Genomic DNA, 13,578 nt, shown 5'->3' with positions numbered 1-13,578 from the left:
GTACCTCATGGGTTTGATTTTGCACTGTCTGGGTCTGGGTGGAGGCTCAGGTGCGTTGTAGATCTCTTCTATCAGTTGTTTGGTCATTCTGAGTTTGGGAAGAACCTCCTCCGCCTCATAACGGGTCAATTTGCCTTCGTTACCGATCAGATCAAACATAGACATATCTACAGTCTGGAAAAAAGTTATGACACACATCAATTGTGTAAATTACAACCCCAACTTCCACTATTCAATACATGAGGTTATTTTCTCTAACCTTCCATTGGTCCTGCTGAAGAGCGGTGAGCAGTAATGATGGGGTGTTGTACTGCAGAGGCTGACATATGTAAGAGCTGTGTGTGTCTCTGGGCTGGATCAAGTCGGGATGGTTACAGATCCTCTGCAGCTGCATAAGAACCTCTAGGACTCTCACAAAGTGGCCTGTCTTTAGAGCCTCCTGTGCACTAGGTGGCGAGAGAGGACAGGAGCAGCTTAAAATACATAAATTTGAAGGCTGACCTGACCAAACAATCCCGGTGTTCCATTCCGAAGAGATCCTCCCTATGCCCTTCCAAGAGTCGAGTTCTAGATGTGTTAACTCTAGAGCGAAAACCCAATTGTTTCTCTTAATGTGTCCCTTTTCTCTTTATTTGGAGTGACGTTTTGTTTGGTGTCCACTTCCCAAAAGGCCCTTTTGGAGGGTGATATATCCTGTTTGGAACGCAACATTTGTATTAGGGGTTGAACGAACTAGTTGGGGGTAGGGCTGGGTGATATATCGTAAGATTCTTACGCTCTCAGTTTCTCAATGACTTACGGTTAAATGCTGCCCAACCGAAAGCCAGAGTACGCTCTTGTGCAGACACTCCGAATATGGGAAACGGAAGAAGAACAATTACTTCCAGGAAATGCCTGTGGTCATATTTTATTGCTGTTCTTCAAACCTTTTGATGATAACAAAGCTGATTGATAGTAATGATGATAGACAAGTGTTGCTTTTTCAAATACACGTAATAAACGACTCAATCTCGTAGTGATTTTAGATTGAGCCGACGAGCAGTACTTTCTTCTGATCAAACAGCCGTAGTTACCAGAAGAGCTGAGCATAAACCTTCAAATCAATTTAGCCATGTATAATTAGCCTGAATCGCGATATATCGCCCGGCCCTAGTCGTGGATCATGACATTTTGACACAGTACCGTTAAGAGAGCTGTACGAGGGATGTCATTCCCACCCGCTTCAGTGGGATTCCGTCACACTCCCGGCAATAATACATGTTATCTTGTCATGCTTCCGCACGCATCACTAACAACGTGTCATGTTTTCGTCTGCAACATTCACGATATGATCTGAAGCAGCAATAGTTATCAGGTAAAGCCTAACGTTACATAGATTTCAGTGCGCTGTGCATCTACATGTAGATCTTTTAATGTTATAGGCTATTTTTGTAATTTTTCCCCATTTAATAAAACATGAAAGATACAGAATAATTGGCTTCTGTGTCACGGAGGTGCTGCGTTTGTAAGTCCGCTATGATAAAGCGCCTGCTGCAATAGGCTAATAAATATATTGACATTGTTCTAAAGTCATAGGCTGTCACAAACAAACTCTACACATTTTTGTTTCATCTATTAGTGCACATGACCCATTCAGTTGACTTGCTGTAAATGCAAGGGAAGTTTGGTCTGTACACACGCTTCAGATCTGAAATAACGTAAGGCTACTTTAGAGATCCACCTTATGCTCTTTTACTGTATAGCGCCAATTCCACCGACCTTGCGCTTTAAAATAGTTTTGTTTTACTTTAGTTGTTGTTGCCCTTGTGCAATAGATGAACAACAGTTTTTATTTGGATACTATATTTTTAGAAGCTATTTTGCAGGAGGTCCGCCATTCTCCCACAGCCCACACACACACACACACACACACTGGTGTCTTACTGCCCACACCCATCAAATCCTGTTGCAAAACGTTCCCTCGCACTTATTATATTTATTTATGACGTCACCTACTAGTCGGCATCGAGGCGATTTTTATCACATAATAGTCGACTTAATAAAATCTGAGTTCGTTCAACCCCTAATATGTATGCATATTTTGTGCTGACCTGGGCTGGATGAGAATGTCCTCGTAAAAGCTCTTCTGCCTCTTGGACAGACGACACTTCAGGATGTGCTCATACTTCTTGGGAAGTTGCTTCTCGACATCTCTTTTAGAGCGACGCAGGATGAACGGCTGAATCATCTACAAATAAGACAGATATTTGAAACGTTAATGTAGAATTTTTTCAGCATAAAGTCTTAAAGTGTGGTTGTTGTCAGGCTTTACCCTGTGTAGTCTGATGACAAGTTTGTGGCAGTAGTCCTGGTTCTGGTCGGTGCCGGGTTTGACAGGGAAGTTGAGGTACGGGTGAGTGATTCCAGGCAGGAGGAAGTGGATCATGGTCCATAACTCTTTCAGAGTGTTCTGCAGCGGGGTGTTGATTAGGAGGATCCTCTGATGACTATTGAAAAGCAAAAATAAAGATCACAATTTATAAAAACGTAAACAATAAAATTGCACTACCACAAAAAATAAACACAAGTAAAGATTCAAAGAGGTCAACAGGAGCCAAAATGGATTTTGAAAATATTGAACTTTGTATAGATGTTTATAAACCTTTTGATATTGAAGACAGTCTCCCAGTGTTTCTCTGTCATGTTTTTGATGAGCTGAACTTCATCCAGCACTAGGTGTCTCCAGCGTCTCCTCAAGAAATGAGCGTGATCTTTCAGTAAGAGCTTGTATGATGTCACACACACGTGGAAGCTGTTGGGCTCACACCACCTCTGCACACATCACAGAACACAGAAAGTGAGAACAGACACACATGACATTTAGCATGTGTGAATTCTAGGAGAATTCAATGACCCCTAAAGCTAATTTGAAAATGACAAAGAAAAGGTGCTCTGCTTCATACCGATCTCTTATATCTGCGCTGCTTTCTACTGCCGAGATACAGGAGGATCTTCAGTCCTGGACACCAGCGTTTAAACTCCATTTCCCAGTTTAGCAGCTTACACGTCCTCACGACCACCAGGTGCGGCCCCCAGATACCTGAAAACCATGACAGCAGGTCAAAACACATCCAACATTTTGAATTCTGAAGATTACAATGACCAAACATTGATCGCCATGTTTCGATAAATGCAAGTGATTGGTTGTGGTACCCTGATTGCAAGCCAGATGAGCAAAGTAAGCGACGGTCTGTACGGTTTTGCCAAGGCCGGATTCATCTGCCAGGATGCCGTTGAGTTTTTTGCGATGGAGACTTGCCAGCCACTCTACCCCGACCTGCTGGTAGTCCCTCAAAGAGCCATGCAGAAGTCCAGGAGGAGAGAAATGACCCTGAGGAGCAAGAGATCACTGAGTCATGAGACAACTAGACACAGTGATTGGGTTTAACTTCAGCTTTTGTTAAACAGACTTACAGTTAGAGCAGTCCTGGCGCTGCCTTTGGGCAGAATGAGGTCTGTCGCCGCAGCAACCTCTGCGATATCCTTTGCAGGCTTCCCATCAGCCCCAGTAGCTGATCGCTCAGCCCCACGGTACTGTTCTATGCTCAGCAGAGAGTCTATGAGCACTGCATCATGTGGACTGTCCAATGTGGACTCTGTATCAACAGTTAAAATATTAATGAGACTTGAACCTTGAGGCTTTCACAGCAAATCAGTATTTATTACAATTCTCTTGCATTTCTTGGTTTTAATAAACAGTTGTGTAAGACAGACCATCGGCTTCCTCTTTATCTTCGTCCTCACTCTGGCTGCAGGGCTGTGGCCACTCAAATCCCTCGGCATACGCGCCCGCATACTGCTTTACCAGATCATCCAACGGCACCTCAGCTACAACACATATCACACATATGTATAATTTTTTCAGCTGTAAATGTACTTTGGGTGTTGACCAATGGTAAACATATACAGTCAGACCTGTTGCAAACATAATGGTGACCAGATAAAAGCGCAAACTCACCCTCTTTAGTCAGTTTGGCCAGCTCTGCTTTCTGATCCGCTGCGACCTCTGTAGCCTCCTGTTCTTCTATTGTACTCTCCTCATCTTCAACTGCAAAACAACACACGCTGTTAAAGGTCATGAAAACAGAGACATACGCAGTCTCAAGATGCATTAATGCAGCACGTACCCTCTACATCTGATAGAGAGGAGCTTGACTTTCTCTTGCGGGATGGACCAGCCTCCTGCTGAAAGACAGACAGAGGCTTAAACATTGTGACAGCTTGTAAGGTCAATTTTTTAAGATAACATAAGGATGTTGATCTTACCACTTTACTCTCTTTTTCTGACTTCTCTACTGGCTGGGCTGGTTTAGCGCACTGCCCTGTAGCAAGGCAAAGTGTTTAATGTAGACTCAATAAATAGAAATGCTAATAAGACCTTGAAGTTCATTTGAGAAAGGTGTGAAGCCTGATATCATGAGCATTTTTGTAGCTCAAACAGAAGAGTATATTGTTAGCACTGGAAACACCATGGGTTTGAATAAACACACGAACTGATGTACATTTTGAATGCACCGTATAAATGCATATCCCAACCTCACCTTTTTTTGGTGTTTTCGGCATGCTAACAACTTTATGTTGTTTGTCATATACCTCGAAACGCAGCTTGATTTCAACAACCTGGAAAGATAGAAGCGACATTCAAGCAACCAGATCATCACCATATCTTGTTGTGGAAAATATTTTGAAGTGATATTTGGACCAGACAGTAAGTTTAGTTTAGTTGAAACTTTTGTCTGATTGTGTATATGAACTCATTGAGCATATTTACCTGTTCAATATTGGACCAGAAGTAGTCAACGCTGCGAGCAATGGTGCTGGCAATGTGCCGCAGCCTCATCTCCTCCTCCCTCTTCTCTCGCTCCTTGGTCTTCTTTAGCTCGTCATGGTAACGTGCACAAGTGCGAACAAGCTATGGACAAAGGCACCATTTAACTCCACAATAAATCAAGACACGAACTCAGCCGAGCCCTTGATGAACCATCATTGACACTAATATGATCGTTCCCACCTTCTTGGCGGCAGCCATCTTCCAGCGTCTCTCCTGAGCGAAGTCTGCAGCCATCCATTGCATCTCCTCCAGCAGATAGTCCCAATGGGATTTGGGCCTGCAGCCCTCCTGCAGCTTGGGTAAGCGACTTGCCGACCACTGGCCCTCTTTACGGAGCTCTGCGATGCGCTGGTGCACATGACTCTCCTGCAACAACACAAAAACGAAGTTGAAACTCTGCCTTAAATATTACATGCAACTTATTTAAAGCGTCACGAAACCTCCCCTCCCTTCCCCACATTCTACCTCACTGACGTTTTTGAAAAATGCTATTAAAATGGGCATGAACTCTGTGAGAAGAAGAGCCATTAAAACCCGGCAAAGGTTCCGGCATGGGAGACGGCCACTCCAATCACAAGGCACTGTCATGAATAATGAGGAGAAATGTCTTCTCATTGGTCAAGAAAACAGTCTCGTGAATAATAATGAGACACCGATGTGTCATCGATGTACTATAGCACATCGCCATGTCAAATTTTTTGACGTTGGCTAGATGAGGATTATAAACCTGGAATCATTGCGCTTAGGTTTCGTTGCGCATTAAACAACAAATTTACCTTTTCCAAAGGATGTTAAAGTGTGCATGTGTTGTCATTAAACAAAAAATTATTTAATACTCCCTCACCCTTCTGATATTGGTTCAAAATAAACATAATCCCACCCCAAACTCAAACCAAGTGTAGCATGTTTACACTTTTATTGGAAATCAACCTAAGAACGTCGTAGTCGTCTCTGTAAATGTATTTATTTACAGAGCTTTATTTTACACACATCCTTTAAAGTTGCATGATGCATATTTAAAAATCTTATAGACGGGTTCAATGGCAACAACATGTGGCCCAAACTAAATTTCCAAGGGAGCTCCGCAAAGAACCAATAACTGTTAAGTAGTTTTAATTTAATACAATAAAATATTAAAAAAATCAAATAACATAAATTGTTATATTATACCAAACACAGAGTGGAAATTAACCTTGGGCAAGGTGTGTGCGTCCGATTAACTGTCTATACTAGTATTATATATAATTATTGTCCCTCACCAGTTTGGCTTGCTCTGCTTGCTTGTCCTGAGAGTATTCCTGTGAGTTCTGCCCGACTGGAGACTGTCCCATCCCGGAAAATCTGAGCCCGGCGGTGCCATTTGTTGCAGCGAGTTTGGACTGGGCAGCAGTGGAGAGGTTTGGGCCAGTGCTAGGGGTGCGGACCGGGGCAGAAGGATGTGAAGATGGTAGAGACGTTGCGGATGTGAGCGGGGCAGGAGACATAGAAGGGTTGGAAAGAGAGTTGGACATCAAACGCTGGGCGGGCTGGGAAACATCTGATCCGGGTCGCACAAGCGCCACAGTCTAAGAAGGAAAGAAAGCAAAATGTGTCACTGGAAAAATAAAAGTATACTTTAAATAGTAACTCTTATACAGAAGTTTTATACATGAACATTTTTAATAAGCATTTGTCATAGAACATTTTTTTTATCAAAAGGGACAGTTCACCCAAAATTATTCTGTCATAATCTACTCATTCCCCCATTTACCACCATAGTAGGAAATATAAGTACTATGGGAGTCAATAGGAAAAAGCATCTGTTTGGTTACTGACATTCTTCCAAATATCTTCCTTTGTGTTTATCCGAGAGTAAATGTAGACAGTATTATAATATTTGGGCGAACTATCCCATTAATGGCCAAATAAAGGCTCTAACAATGGCATCAGTGATTAATAAACATTTCTCATGATGCCTCCATACACTTACTGCCTGCCCAGTCTGCATGAGCGGTTGCTGCATCTGTAGGTGGAGTCCTGACTGCATCTGAAGCTGGGCTTGCAACTGCACATGCGGGATGACCGGAGTCAGCATGGATCCGGTACCCTGCGCGGCCTTGATATGTGCCTGGAGTTGACATCCTGCAGCCTGAGTCTGTTGGTCCAGCACCATGGCCTGACCTTGGGAAAGGGAGAGGGCCAGCCCCGTCATGGGGAGCCCACCTTGGGGAAGGCGACCTGGGAGCTGTGGGGGTGGAGTGTGAAGGCTGGCCGCGTTCTGTACTGGTGGGCCTTTGGAGTGGTCGTACTGCTGTTGGTTCTGTTTCTGCCCACCAATCTGGACCGTCTGTGGGCTGGGGGGCATACCTCCTGTTTAGTGGGATAAAAGGTGGAAAAGAGCAGGAAGGAAAGGAGAGAGAGAGGGAGAGTCCCATAGAGTGAGAAAGGACAGAGAATTGGCAAAATATGTGGTAAAATATTAGCAAAGCTCTTTCATTTGTAAAAATGTCTTAACATATCTTCAGAAGGAAAAATGTTTCACTGGATATTCGTATTCCTCTCTAAAATCTAACGGATTTTTGTAGAATTCTTACTTTTTTAACTTCTAATATTGTTCAAACTTCTTTTGATTTTTTATGAGTATGATTATGAGTTACCAGTGATGTGTTACACACCACTGCAGAAAAGGGAACATTAATGAGAGATACTGTTCATGTCACAATGACTACATAACAAAACTTAACAGAGATTTACATTTTCTAATGAATGAAAACTAGAACTCCTAAATGTAAAAATTAAAATGCTTCATTCGATGCCTGAGAATACTAATATGAAGAACAAAACTAATCATGCATTATCATTTAACTACCTACAAGTGATACAATAAGAAAAAAATCTAGAAAGAAAAAAGAAAAGACAGAACCAAAAGTAGAGAACAGACAGAAAATGGACACAACGAAAGCATTGAAAGGAATCATGACCATGCATGAAGCAGGTTGAATGTTCATGACATCTGCATTTACACAACAGCAAAGCAGAGGGTACAGCAAAGGAATGACAGGGGGGTTAGCATGGAAGGCACAACCCATTTGGAAAGACTAAGTATGTCCCTCTTCCACCACCAATTACGCCAACTTAAATACATATCCAGAGCTTTCATGTTACTGAGACTGCAAGACCTTTCCTGAGGGCCACATTCGGCTCCTCACCATCAGATTTGAAACAGACTTCACATCGTGAATGTTATGGAAACTCAAGATGTGATCCGATGCGAACTGAAAAGATGGTCACGATAAAACGAAAGAAATTCTCTAGATGAAGGGAACCAAGTCTGAAATCCATTGACAATCAAGTAGACAATGCAATGGATCTAGAAAAGTGGAGGAGAGGGTGTGGTTTGAAGGTAGAAATGATCGACCTTAAAACCGGAAAACAAACACGATGTGAAACATGACATCTTGGTGACAAGAACAACTTGGGACTCATTGTCCGATGAGCCGGGATGGAGTCAAGGATGCCAATATGGCAAAGAAGAACGTAAAGGCATGAGGTGAATGGCTCGAAGAACTAATGAGAAAATCATAGGTAAAAACACAAAGTGACGTCGTTCCATTGATCTTCAACTGGATCTTGTGCTCAGATGTTCCTTGTGATTGTTTGAGATGAGGTCTAAGATTGAACGGATCCGGAACAAGTGAATCAAAACTGGCAGATGATGCTTGATATAAAGGTGAGGGGTTCAACTTTGGGACTGAACTTTGACCTCCAGCAGCACTGAATAAAGGACACAAGATCGGACCTGGCCCGAGACGCAGCGGCGCTCCTACCTTGCGCTGTCGGCATGAGCTGCTGGAGGGGAACGCCAGGAGATCCTAACGGAGTTACAGCGGGGTGCTGGAATATCATCCCATGCCGACCCACTTCCATCCGGGACCTCTTAGCCTGATCTGGGATGCAAAACACACAATACCCTCAAAACGCAAAACACCTCCCTCCCAAAAAAACGGATACACAACAAGACAACCGAAAGCAAAAAAGCAGTTGGCACATGGCAATGATGTTTGCACATCGGCGGGTAGCCGTTGCGAAGCTCCCCGTTTTCTCGATTACAGGCATCAAACACAGAGCTGGGAAAAGATGCTGGAATACCAAGTAAGCAGAAGCAAATCGGAGGGGAGAAAAAGAATGCGACAGCAAAAAGAAACAAAAGGAGGGAATAAGGAAACTTAAGAGAAAGAAACATCTCCACCTTTGTGCTGCCAACGTCGCCCTACCTGCTTGGACCATGGCTTGCTGCCGTTTGAAAGCCTCCATGTCCATAGGGTTGGAGATGCTACCACCAGCCACCCCACCATGGGCCTGCAAGCAATACACAAATAGCACATGTAGCGAAAAACAGTGATTTTCAACATGTTGGCCTAACTAAGATGGTGAACGTGTAAATTCCCTCAAGCCACATAATGACAATATTTTTAAGCAAGTGTTTGAAGTGTGTGCATACATTACTGGTTCCCAGTAAAGAAGCTTTCATCACCTGGAACTGCTGCTGAGCAGAGAACGCTGCAGACACGTTGGGTGGGAGTTGAGTAGCTATAGCAACAGGAGTCGCCGTCTGTCCATCCTTTCCAGTCACTACTTTCACCTGAGAGGTTGTCATAGAAACAGATGAAATATAAAAATACAGAAAATATATCTTGTGTACAATTGAAACCGAGACCAAGATGTCTTTCAGTTTCAGGGTTCTCACATCAATTCATTGTGAGTGCAATCTTTAAAGTGCTGATACTCACAACGCATTTTTAGACCTTAAGAAATTGAAAAAATAAATAAAGATAAAAATCACCCTTTCCTAAGAATGCCAAGCAAATTTTACCTCATCGTTTATGACTTCAGACTGTTCTTCCTCCTCCTCTTCATCCTCAAGGTCAAGATCGTTTTGCTTCAAGTAGGTGGAAAGGGGCACGCAAGGCTTTTTCTTGAAAGCAATATAGTCCATCATATTTCCCTGCAGGTGCTGGAGGAAAAAGAGCTCGATCAGATACTCCTTAAAGACCTCCTTCAGACTATCCATCTTCTTCACATGATGCTCCAAGCACTGCTTCCTCAACTGTGCCACTTCTGGACTTGAGGGTACGATCTCTTCCAGTTTCTTCGGCTGCATCTTCTTCATGCTCGAGGGGGTTAGCGATGGGTTGGAGCCCTGGGGTGGGTTGCTCATGGATGGGCTGGAGGGAGGGATGCTGGAAGGGACTCCAAAAGAAGTCATCGAAGGGGCTGCCATGCCCTGTGTGGGTCGGGCTAACTGGTCTTGGATGATGCTACTGATCTGAGGTGGCAAATTAGAGGTGGTGATGTGCCCAGGGCTCCCCAAGGTCTGGAGAGTGGCCCCAGACGCGACGGGACTCTGCGGACCTAAATGGTGAATGGTGCCACCCGTTTGAGAGTGAGGCTGGGATAGGCGTCTTTCTCTAATTGTCCCCGGTGTCCCTGAAGAGGAAAGCTGAACGGCTCCTGCTGTGTTCGGAGCCAGCTGAGCCAATCCTGTTCCATCCTGGTACACAAAATGGCTACCTGCAGGTGGGCTCAAGCTGATATGCCTAACCATTATACCAGCCTCAACAAACCGGGTCGGGCTCTGACCGCACACTCCCAGAGCAGACCCAGGAGCGCCCGGTCTGGTAACAGCCTGTATGGGGACTGGACTGTGCTGGGTGGGACTCTGGGGTTGCATGTTCTGGGGTTGCATGTTCTGGGGCAAGGGTGATGCCACCTGTATATAAGGTGATGACCCAGGCTCGAACCTCCACTGGGGCTGGTGCTGAAAGCCAGGGGAGGCTGGGCTCTGCAGAGGCAGAGAGGTGAGGGTGATCTGCTGGTTCCCAGGAACAACTGGTCCAACGTTCTGTAAAGTGAAGTTCATGTTCTGGCCCGTAACGGGACTTCGACTCATGATGATTTGATAGTTTGGAGACTGTGGAGCGGAGGGACTCGCGGATGGGGCAAAAGATGTCACCGGAGACTGGGGGTGATTGGCATTTGCCGGCTGTTGCTGGGAAACCGCCATCGGCTGCTGCTGTTGTTGTGGCTGCTGGTCTTCTGTCTCAGATCCAGTGACAGACTTGGTTCTCTGAAGAGTCCTCTGCACATTTTGTGGGCCTCCTCCATGGTGCATTGTGTGGCACTTTTATTGTATTAAAAAACACTCTGTGGAAAGACAACAATGCGGGGTTTTAACCAAAATGTAAGATTTGCTAGTCATTTTTCTGGTTTGATAAGGTTGAAAATTCCATCCAAATGTCAACCTGTACATAGTTTTTTTTTTTAACATTTTATAGGGGTTAGTCGTGACCCCGAATAGTCGAAGATTCGATGATACGATAGGAGGAGCCTGAATCAACTACCAATCTCACAATCGAATCTTTGCAGAGGTGTAATGCAATGGGGTTCATGCCATTTTGGCTATATGGACAGTGGCGTGTCAGAAGGCCAGACACTGCACTGGCAAAAATATTATTTATGAGGCATATGAGCACAAGGTCTGGCTATGACCCAGTGGACGATCGTGTCTTCTGTGCCGTGAGACCGGAAAAAGAGAAGCAGCACATTTGCACTGTACCCTTGTTAACCATGCACCAATGCACTAATGTATGCGCGTGTGATTCGACGATCAATCGACTATAGGCAAGACGTGACAAGTCGAGGACACCCCTATATTGCTACCATACTGATAGCTCAGATGTCCAAATTTGGTGGTTTAAATAAATACCAATGTTAAATCTCTCTTTTTAAAACAATAATAAATTGGATTTCTTAAGCATGATTATCCATAAGCAGGTAAGTGAACTGTCACATCTATAACAGTCCATAGTGCTTAAAAATGGGCACATGAGAATATAACAACAATTTAAGCTCTATGAAGAGCCATCCCTTCTCCATTTGTTGGGCATTTTGCTTCTTTGTGCATTTTAAATGACAAAAATCCTACAAGGTATGGAGTCTATCGAATACGATCTTTTTTGTCACATGTATTGTGTGTTTATTTTTCTCTTTAAATACACAACTCGTGCATAGCTTGATATTTCCTTTATGTTTAGACTCTAGGAACAGGGATCTAGTAAAATATAAACAGATGGCTCAATACATTTGTAAGAATATATGTGGCCAAAAATCTGCATTGGCTCATTTCTATGTCCCCTTGGTTAATAAATTATTGGTGTTGCTAGTGATTTGTTATTTTAGACCGTTTTCGTTGAAGGCAACTTTTTTAACTGTAAAAATAATCTACAGGTAAACGGTATGTTTTTATTTTATGTTTTATTCTAAGCTTTCTGTCAACCCTTAAAAAACAATAAAATGCACTGCAAATTTAAAATGAAGGTGAAACAGCAGTAAAAAAATCAAGATGTAAAATTTCTTCAGATTAATTTAGTACATTTTTCCAGATTCTGTATCTTTTTTACAGTTTCTGTCAGTCGATCAAAGTGACAATGATTAAGTGGTTTTCAACAGTGTTAACATAGTTAGGGTTGGATATGGTAAAACATTTTCAAGTTTCGATTTCACAGTTGTAGTAAAACACTTAGACATCAACCTGTATGGTCATTTAGCCTGCTTATTGATTCTGGTTCCTCTGCTTTTCTGCAAATACTGTAGTTAATCTATGCTTACTATGGTGAAGAAATGTGGTTAATTTTCATAAGTACTTTTATTCAGATATCAGCAGATCACAGGTGAACACATGCACATTTCTGAAAATATGCACATAGGAATTTAATTTTAATATCAATTGTCCAATTTCTATTCTTTCGATAACGATTCCTAATTCATCGATTCCCAAACCTGCTCACAGTACCTGCACAATTCTGAGCAGTACCACACGAACAAAAAGAGAGAAGTACAATTTTAACAAAAATGGAAAATGAAAACTAACAGGAAAATAACGTTAATGTTCATAGCGTTTAAACACGTGTACAGGTGCAGGCATCTCTCAATTAAATGAATTGACAAGTCAATGCACATTATCGATAATCTATAGACACTGCCTTCAGATACATAACATTTATATAGAAATGGCAACCACAATTTCCACCAAAATATTAACTGCTACAATAAAACTGTGGTTTAAACTGATGTAAGTAAGAAACGAAGTAAATGAAAGACTTATCACACATTTTAATATGACTTATTTACCACAATGATAGGTAGGTAGTAATGACAACAATTGTGGTAATTATGACATTAAGGCTGTGTTATTAATACATATTTTGTTAAAGCTTAAACTGCACTACATGACTGACAGGTAGATGCTTTCTGCTCATACTCATATTTACGGCTCCTTCCGTATACACGACCACAGGCTACAGCTAACACACATACGCCGACACATTCACCATTATATAAACGCCCAGCTCTAACTATCTAGTGTAAACACACTCAATAAACACACATACACATCTGTATGTTGTAAGTATGTGAGTTTGTGTTTTTTATGTGAGGTTGTACAACAGAAAGCGGCGCGTTAGCACGATTGCTAAACACAAACATCAACACACTCTCTACTTACTGTAAAAACACCCTCCTGCACTCCAACCATCCACTGGACCTCTGTCCTTGGGGAACAAACAACAAACGTGTTTGCGTTAATACTCTCACAAACATAAAGATGAATAAAACTATTATTAACGTTTGACAGATGCTTCTGTCTGAAACATGGCGATGGACTGCTTATT

General features: G+C 42.7%; 1 protein-coding gene across 6 annotated transcripts in view; it reads right to left on the bottom strand.

Moving 5' to 3' along the window:
- Positions 1-13,578, bottom strand: part of ep400 (E1A binding protein p400) — a 28,463-nt gene extending 14,885 nt beyond the window's left edge. For 4 of the 6 annotated variants that reach the window (XM_056772674.1, XM_056772675.1, XM_056772677.1 and 1 more), the window contains exons 1-21: positions 13,413-13,578; positions 9,723-11,053; positions 9,384-9,491; positions 9,124-9,208; positions 6,840-7,219; positions 6,130-6,435; positions 5,051-5,236; positions 4,811-4,951; positions 4,581-4,659; positions 4,306-4,361; positions 4,167-4,224; positions 3,998-4,087; positions 3,754-3,867; positions 3,454-3,635; positions 3,193-3,370; positions 2,943-3,079; positions 2,642-2,811; positions 2,312-2,486; positions 2,091-2,227; positions 260-446; positions 5-174 (exon numbers count right to left, since the gene is read on the bottom strand). In XM_056772674.1, coding sequence (XP_056628652.1) covers positions 5-174; positions 260-446; positions 2,091-2,227; positions 2,312-2,486; positions 2,642-2,811; positions 2,943-3,079; positions 3,193-3,370; positions 3,454-3,635; positions 3,754-3,867; positions 3,998-4,087; positions 4,167-4,224; positions 4,306-4,361; positions 4,581-4,659; positions 4,811-4,951; positions 5,051-5,236; positions 6,130-6,435; positions 6,840-7,219; positions 9,124-9,208; positions 9,384-9,491; positions 9,723-11,021 — 4,238 coding nt within the window. In that variant the 5' untranslated portion in view covers positions 11,022-11,053; positions 13,413-13,578. Of the gene's footprint in view, positions 1-4; positions 175-259; positions 447-2,090; positions 2,228-2,311; positions 2,487-2,641; positions 2,812-2,942; positions 3,080-3,192; positions 3,371-3,453; positions 3,636-3,753; positions 3,868-3,997; positions 4,088-4,166; positions 4,225-4,305; positions 4,362-4,580; positions 4,660-4,810; positions 4,952-5,050; positions 5,237-6,129; positions 6,436-6,839; positions 7,220-8,676; positions 9,102-9,123; positions 9,209-9,383; positions 9,492-9,722; positions 11,054-13,412 lie in introns of those variants that run through there. The other 2 variants (XM_056772676.1, XM_056772680.1) reach the window with 2 other exon arrangements.

This window comes from Triplophysa dalaica, chromosome 18, assembly GCF_015846415.1.
Source record: "Triplophysa dalaica isolate WHDGS20190420 chromosome 18, ASM1584641v1, whole genome shotgun sequence".
In the NCBI taxonomy this organism is placed as follows: domain Eukaryota; kingdom Metazoa; phylum Chordata; class Actinopteri; order Cypriniformes; family Nemacheilidae; genus Triplophysa; species Triplophysa dalaica.
This window is presented reverse-complemented; position numbering and strand designations above follow the sequence as displayed.